This window comes from Chaetomium globosum, genomic scaffold (genome assembly GCF_000143365.1).
Source record: "Chaetomium globosum CBS 148.51 scaffold_3 genomic scaffold, whole genome shotgun sequence".
Taxonomy (NCBI): Eukaryota; Fungi; Ascomycota; class Sordariomycetes; order Sordariales; family Chaetomiaceae; genus Chaetomium; species Chaetomium globosum.
The window spans coordinates 1,273,739-1,281,369 of record NT_165978.1 but is presented as its reverse complement, the minus strand read 5'-3'; the positions used below and the strand labels follow the sequence as shown (position 1 = coordinate 1,281,369).

The following is a 7,631-nucleotide window of genomic DNA, read 5'->3' as shown; positions in this document are numbered from 1 at the left end:
CGTATGACAGATCCCAGCAACGACACGAGGTTCACTCGCATAGCAGACAGCGGACGCAGGGATCCAACCCGCTCATGCCCTTGTTGACGAAGGACTTCCAGAACTACCGGAAGAAGCAGGAAGACAAGCCAGACCAAAAATGGCCTGAGGTGCTGGAGGGGTTCTTCCTAGATGGTAAGTCTGCGGGCAAACAACGGCGCAGACCCGGGGCTGTGTATGGCTAACCGACCCCCTCCCTTAGCGCTGCTGCTCATCCCTCAGATAGGGCGCAGTAAATACACCATGAAGCAACAAACAAACGGGCGGAACCAGCTCATCGGCGAATACCTGTGGATTGCCTGCTGTCACGGCCTGAGCCCCGGAGCGGAACTCGACCCGCATGTGTTGGAGGTGAAGGCAAGAGGAGGAAGGAAAAAGGTGTCCAGCCACATGGGGTTGGTGTTGTCCAAGAGGCGGGTTGACGTACTGTACATCCACTTGTTCAGGTGCATGGCACGGTGCCAGAAGTACTGCCATGTGTCGAGGAAGCAGGTGGCAACCCAGAACTGGAACCCGGGGACGATAACCCAGTAGATGGCCTTGGCGACCATTAGCTCCCATGTTGCAAACGCCGGAACGGCGGTCCCTGTGACGTCGTCGAGGGTCGTGGTGAGGAAGGGATAGTGCCCGCCGGCCAGGGCACCTGCTAGCAACGGGTAGGAGGCAGCCATGTTCTTGGAGATGGCCGCGGCGTTAAACCCGAGCGTTCCGAGGACGGTGGGTAGCGCGCGTTGAGCCAGCCGAATTCGCGTCGCCCAGACCGCAACATCATATTCCTCCGTGCCCGTTGTCTGTTGCGGGTCGGTCGCCGAGAGGAAAGCAGACATCCCCATCTGAATTATCTGTTCAATGATCACATCCCTGGCCACTTCATAGCGAGACGCCAGATTCCGCTGGGTGATCTCTTCGGGAGTGTGTAGCCGGTACTGTGGGAACAAGTCGTAGACATCGATGACGTGAAAGATCATGGACACGACCCAATAGGCGATATGCGTCGAGACGAGCGACAGCCAGAAGTCGGATATGAAGGGCAGGAGGTCGGGCATCGGCTGGATCTCGTAAGCCGGAAGCGGCGGCAGGCCGGATGCGAGGGTTGTGTTCGCCATGATGAGACCGGGGGGCCGTTAACACGGCGAGCAGGCCGGGGCGAGTGTGTTGCAGACGCAAAACAATAAAAGACAGGATAGGATGCTGCCTTGCGACAGCGGCAGAATCAATCAATCAGTGCAAAAATGGATGGTCAATCGAGAATGAAGGAATGGCGCGAACGAAGATGGATGCTTGGGTAAGAAAAAGAAGATCGGCTGTGGAGAAGCCGTTGGTCCCTGGATGGCGAAAGGTCTCGCACGGCCCAGATTTCAATTTCCCGTCTTTTTTTTTCAATGTCGGGCCACTCATCGCACCACTTTGACAGGCTTGACAGGCAAGCGAGGAGATCGATCACCATGACTCAGCTACCTAGGTACCTGGGTGCTGAAGGGAGGTAATCTTGCTCTACCCGCCCCATCCGCCGCGTTCCGACTTCCAAGCAGACAACTCGTGCTTTCCGCCCTTCGTTTCTCCTGAAAAAGACCGACGCCCTTGTTTGGGCTTGGCAGAGACCGATGATCCGTTAGCGGCAAGGAGCGCAGCACTCGGAGTCGCGCCGAAAAGCCCCACAGACCGGCGTTCGGCCCTGGGGACGAGTCCGGGAGCTGGGCACGCTGGGTTAGGGTTTATTCAACTGCCTGAAAAGCCGAAGATGGCACTCAAATTGGGTTAGGGTTAGATTAGATAAAAAGCCTTTAGTTCAACATCTCTCTGCTGATTCCAGCTCCTCAGCTACCTGCCTAACCAAATTGAGGGTTTAAATGGGTCCAGGCGATGCCTAAAGTGACTTACCCAGCCTTGCAATCAGCCATGTGCGCTCGGTGGGTGGCGCACAGTTAAGCTAGAATTTCCCAGTCGCTGGAAAAAGCTGCCCCGCCTACTCCGTACCCCTCCTCCATCACTTTGCCCCCGCTCAATTTTTTCCCATCACCCCAACCCACTTTCTCTTGCAACCGCCTCGTCCTGTCAATCTTTACCTTAATTCCCCAGATTCAACAAACCATTTTTCAAGATGCTTATCTACAAGGTGCGCCAGAAGATACTGACAAACGAGGGCAGCGGGCCGCCGCAATGTCGCGCATGGGCGCAAGTTCGCTAACACAAGCTCTGCGGCTAGGACGTTATCTCCGGTGACGAGATCATCTCGGACTCGTACGACCTCAAGGAGGTCGACGGCATTGTCTACGAGGCCGACTGCGCCATGATCATTGAGGGCGCCGTCCAAGTTGGTGCGTACGATCCGGCCCTTGGATGCCAAGTTGAGGATCTGTCAATCTGCGCTGGGAGGACATGAGGAAGCACAAGTGGACGCTAACACATCTCGCAGACACCGGTGCCAACGCTTCTGCCGAGGAGGCGGAGGAGGGCGTTGAGGACCAGGATGTCAGGGTCAACAATATCGTCAGCTCTTTCCGTCTCCAGAGCACCTCGTTCGACAAGAAATCATATCTCACCTACCTGAAGGGTAAACCGCCCCCACCCTCCCTAGCGACAGTCGCTGACTGGTTTGCCACGTAACAGGTTACATGAAGGCCGTCAAGAAACATCTCCAGGACAGCGGGAAGTCGCAGGACGAGATCACGGAGTTTGAGACCAAGGCCCAAGTGTTCGCCAAGAAGGTTATCGGCAGCTTCAAGGACTGGGAATTCTACACCGGCGAGTCCATGAACATCGATGGAATGTGAGTATTTTTTTTTTTTTTTTTACCTTACATACCTACAGCCGTGGCTAACCAGGGCAGGGTCGTTCTCCTCAACTACCGCGAGGATGGCGTCACTCCTTACGTCGTTGTGTGGAAGCACGGTCTCAAGGAGGAGAAGGTGTAAGGGACTGGGATCGTGGCCGCCTATACCCTTAATCACGCGGACTGGATGGCCCGTCTCTGTTTTGCTTGGAATATCTAGGCACTGTGCAAGCACAGTCGTGCGCTTCTATAGATAGTTTCGTGGTGCCTACAGCCCGACTATCGTTGCCCACCAACACAGACGAATCGACCCCGCCCATATCTGATCTACCGATAAAGTTCGCAACGCGCAATGCCATGTTCCAATGTAAAGACACCAATGCCATGCACCAGACAACTTTCCGCCAACATCAACCCAGACCCTTCTAAAACCGGGGCCTCGTCGCCATAGGAATCGGCGGCGGTTCATCACCCTCACCACCCTCCTGCTCCTGCCCCTGCCCCGTTCCTACCGTCCCTCCCGACAAACCAGGCTTCTTCTTCGGCGGCGGCGGCGGAGGCGGCTTCTTCTTCCCCGCCAGCGCCGCAAGACCACTATCCACAACCCCAACCCCCATCCCACTCCCACCACTCCCACCTGCATTCCCACCATTCCCATTGCCACTCCCAAACCGCTGCTGCAACCCTCCCACCGCCCTCAACCCCCCCACCACCTGCTCCCCATGCCGCTGCCGGAAATTCTCGGCCGTCGACGCCGCCGCCCGCGCGTCGGACAGCGAGACAGACGACGGGTCGTTGCGGAAGGCGGCTTGTTTTTGGGCGAGGGTGGTCCCGCCGCCGCTGGTGGTGGTGGTGTTGGTGGTGTTGGGTTCGGGGGTAGGGGTGGAGGTTTTGGAGAATTGGTTGGAGGCTGAGGTTTTGAGTTTGCTGAAGCGGGATTGGAGCTCGTTCATGTGTGAGGGGACTTGGGGGGTTATGCCTGTTGGTGATGGGGTCGGTAGTGGTGGTGGTGGATGAGGAGGGGGTGATGCCGAAGCCTGGGACTGAGATGCCGGCCCGCGCCCGAGGCGGCTGACGGCGGACTGGTTGACGTAGCCCTGCTCTGGGCCTGGGGCGGGCTGCCGGGCGGGGAGGGCCGGGGAGGAGGGGGAGGGCGTGGCGGGAGAGGACGTGGATGATCGTGGTGGGAGGCGCGGTGGGAGGCTGGGAGGGGCTCTGCCCCCGCCTCCGCCTCCGCCTGATTGCGGTGTGGGAGGGGCAGGGCGGTTGGTCGCGCCGTCGGTTCTACCTGGGGGCGGCGGGAGGTGGGAGGTGGAGAGGCCGGTGGTGTCTAGGCGCCATGGCTTGGGAGGAGCGGGAGGTTCGTTTGATGTCGGATCTGTTGCGGTTGCTCCTGCCCGAAGGGGGATGGTTGGACCGGTATGAGAAGCGGGTGATGAGGAGGTTGCTGGGCTGGTTGCCCCAACCGATGCGTTGGGATTCCGTTTGGGTGGAGGGGCAAAGCTGGCTGGATCACGCAGCGACGTGATGGGTGTGGCGACATGATCGTTGCGGCGGGTATGCTGTTTCGTATGGTTAGTGATGTCGGTAACATGATGTAGGAAAATGACAACTTACGTCCCCCCCGCGGCCAACTAAGCTTTTCTAGAAAATATTAGTATGACGTCCAATATGAAGGCGCTCAAACTCTCATACCATCTGGTCCCTGATGCCGGTCCCATCCTTCTCCGGATGCCATCCTTTTTTGAGGATGTCCTTGTATTGTGACATGATATACTTTCACTGACTCGTTTAAATATGGGTCATCGGATTCTAGAAGATGTGCCGCAATGACGATGTTGGTCGACATAAAGGTTGTTGCACTGAGAACGGTGAGGGAAGTTGATAAGAGTGGGCCCAGAACCAAGTCGGGTAGCAAGGGTATCTGGTATGCACGTACTTGTACAAAAGAGAGCATCAAGATTGGTGGTATAATTACGTCCATCCAACGTAACCTGTAATACTGTATTACGGTGGACAGCGGATATCATTATTCCAATATCGTCAATTAATCCGAGGAATAGAAGATTGGAAGAGAACATGAGCTTTCATTAGACCAGGACGAGGCCATAGCCAACTCCCCGGGCCTACTTCTATCCTCCACCAACAACACACAACATGCACTACAATATACTCCCACCATCCACCCCCGGACTCGCAAGCCCGGCCTCCTCACCCAGCCCAACAGCCCTCAACAAGCCCGCACTCTCCGCATCTCCATCCTCCCCCGCCACACCCACACCCACACCCAAGCCCAAATCACCAGTCCCACCCCCCAAACCCCCACCCTCAAACCCACCACCACCACCGCCCCCACCACTCGTCCGCCTCGTCTCCTCCGCCCCATTCAACAAATACCACACATCCTTCTTCGTCAACAACCCCTGCAGCACCCCTCGATCCACAAACAACACATAGCGCAGCCCCAATTTCTGGAAGTAGCTAACAGCGAGGTGCAGCCGGCCGCGAGCGGGCAGGGTGAGCGGGGTCTGGTCCATCCAGGGGCGCAGGTCGAGGGTAGAGCGCGGATCGGCCATGGGCTGGTGGGCAAAGAAGGCCTCCGTCTCCGGGGGCAGCGAGCGCGGGGGGTGGGTGGCGGTGTGCAGGGTGTAGGCCAGCTCGGCGCGCGAGATGTAGCCGAGGAGGATGGCGTCGCGGGGGTCGGAAACGACGGGGAAGCCGCGGTAGGGGTGGGCGTCGAGGATGGAGGTGAGCGAGGCGATGGTGTGGCCCGTGGCGGTGAGCACGATGAGGTCTTCGATGCGCGTCATGATTTGGGAGGCCGGGATGTCTGGGATGGGGGTGGTTTCTTCCGACAGGTCGAGGAAGGGGTACTCGTTGAAGTGGATCCAGGACTCGTAGATACCGCGGCGCGAGAAGGCGTCGCCGACCCATTTGGAGATCATCACGGCGATCATGATGGGGAGGACGTAGTTCAGCGCGCCGGTTAGCTCGAACATGATGACCACGATGGATACGGTCATGCGAGTGACGCCGGCTAAGGCTGCGGCGGCGCCGATGACGGCGTAGGTGCCGGGGGTGATGCAGGGGATGTCGGGCTCGCAGGTGTGGAAGGCGATGGATTTGGGGTAGTTAGTCTGCCAGATTTCCATTATGATGCCGATAGCCCGCCCTGTGAGTGCCCCGATGGCCATGGAGGGGAGAATGATGCCGGCCGGTATTTGTAGGCCGAAGGTGATGGCGGCGAGGAAGAAACTGAGAAGCGCGGCAAAAATGAGGAGTAGGATGGTGGCCGCAGAAGCGGCGCCCGTCTTGCAAAGCCCGAACTGATCATCGAACTGCTCCGTGCACTCGGCAAAGAGATTCGACACCAATTCTGAGTTTCCGGAACGCATGTAGCGGTTGGGATAGTTGATGAGAGCGGTAACGGCGGCCACGATGACTACCTGCATGACGGGGCCGGGCAGCCAAGAGGTGGACTTCCGCCATCTAGCAACCATCATGTTGGCCTTGATAAACAGCCCGCCGTAGATACCGCCGAGTATGCCCAGAAGGACGAATGGGACGAGCTCAAAGCCATGCCAACTGGTGGTGTACGTCACTTGATACATAACCAGTTTGCCCGACCTGAAAGGATCGAAGGCCTGCAGAACCATAGCCGCTGTCATGGCACAGACGAAGCTCTGCCACATGGTCTTGTCGGGAAAGTAGTATGAGAGTTGCTGCAAGAGTTAGGGATATATCGTGTCAAAAAAAGCGGGTGGTCATACCTCAAGGGAGAACAGCACGCCGCCAATGGGCGAGCCGAAAGCGACCGAGATGCCAGAGGCGGCTGCCGCGGACAGAACCTCTCTTTTTCGCGCTGCTGCTGTTAGCCTCATGATCATTTAGTAGTAAGCAGTGGGCCGGCATACCTTCGTTATTGTTAATGCTAGGAAACAACTTCGTAAAGATATTGGCGCAACAACACGCAACATGGACTAGGGGTCCTTCCTTGCCCAGCCACATGCCAGACGCTACGGCGAGGATCTGTCAAGTCAGCAAACATCCGCATACCCATAACCCACCAGGGGATACCTACCAAACCCAACGACTTGGTAATCAAAGTCCATAACCCTAAAAACCTCCTGATCACGAACCCCCCCAACACCGTCTTGATCTCGGGTATCCCGCTGTGCCTCGCATACACGCCATACTCCTTGACCAGCACGGCCGCCGAAAGCGCAAAAGTAACCTGTTCCCTGTTAGTCTAATTCCTATTCTGACTTGTTGACTCCCACAGCAGCAGTAAAAGCAAAGGAAGAAGGTAAACCACCTACCGCAAAAACCGCATACACCACCCCCTCCACCACCCACTGCCCACCCCCCTCCCCCGCCCCAAACACATCCCCCCACCTCCTCCACCCGCGACACTGACTCCCCTCATCATACCCCAAACAACACGCCGTCTTGCCCAGATAAAACCTGCCCCCATCCATCTCCTCGGAACAAAACCCATGCTTGACATCCCCTAGCCAATCGGTCGCGACATCAATGCCCGCCGCCAGCGCGCCCACCGCCGGCCCCGCCAGCAGCAGCACCACGCACACGTGGCTGGCGTCTAACAGCCGCCGCAGGTACTCTAGCATCGGGGTGGCCCAGCGGTGCGTGCGCTTGTAGCGACGGTTGCCGGTATCCGCTCTTGGGAGTACTTGGAAGATCCACTCGATACGCCGATCAGGGCGACTTATCGCACTGCTCCCGAACAGGGGCATTTCAGTTGTACCATACGAGGTGTGATAGGAGGGGCCGCTGGGCCCGGTGGGTGTTTGTCGGTGGT

General features: G+C 57.8%; 3 protein-coding genes across 3 annotated transcripts; 1 reads left to right on the top strand and 2 right to left on the bottom strand.

Annotated features, from left to right (window-relative positions):
- Nucleotides 1-344: 344 nt before the first annotated feature.
- On the bottom strand, nucleotides 345-1,145 carry CHGG_05700 (uncharacterized protein; the record flags this gene model as incomplete). Its single annotated transcript, XM_001221794.1, has 1 exon — nucleotides 345-1,145. One exon carries the CDS (start codon nucleotides 1,143-1,145, stop codon nucleotides 345-347), a length of 801 nt encoding a protein of 266 aa, XP_001221795.1.
- Nucleotides 1,146-2,140: 995 nt separating this feature from the next.
- Nucleotides 2,141-2,954, top strand: CHGG_05699 (uncharacterized protein; the record flags this gene model as incomplete). Its single annotated transcript, XM_001221793.1, has 5 exons — nucleotides 2,141-2,155; nucleotides 2,246-2,357; nucleotides 2,456-2,593; nucleotides 2,650-2,809; nucleotides 2,870-2,954. 5 exons carry the CDS (start codon nucleotides 2,141-2,143, stop codon nucleotides 2,952-2,954), a joined length of 510 nt encoding a protein of 169 aa, XP_001221794.1.
- Nucleotides 2,955-3,237: 283 nt separating this feature from the next.
- On the bottom strand, nucleotides 3,238-7,566 carry CHGG_05698 (uncharacterized protein; the record flags this gene model as incomplete). The annotated part of the gene is made up of 8 exons (XM_001221792.1): nucleotides 3,238-4,374; nucleotides 4,430-4,456; nucleotides 4,508-4,551; nucleotides 4,752-4,814; nucleotides 4,986-6,534; nucleotides 6,727-6,743; nucleotides 6,894-7,053; nucleotides 7,132-7,566. 8 exons carry the CDS (start codon nucleotides 7,564-7,566, stop codon nucleotides 3,238-3,240), a joined length of 3,432 nt encoding a protein of 1,143 aa, XP_001221793.1.
- Nucleotides 7,567-7,631: the final 65 nt, after the last annotated feature.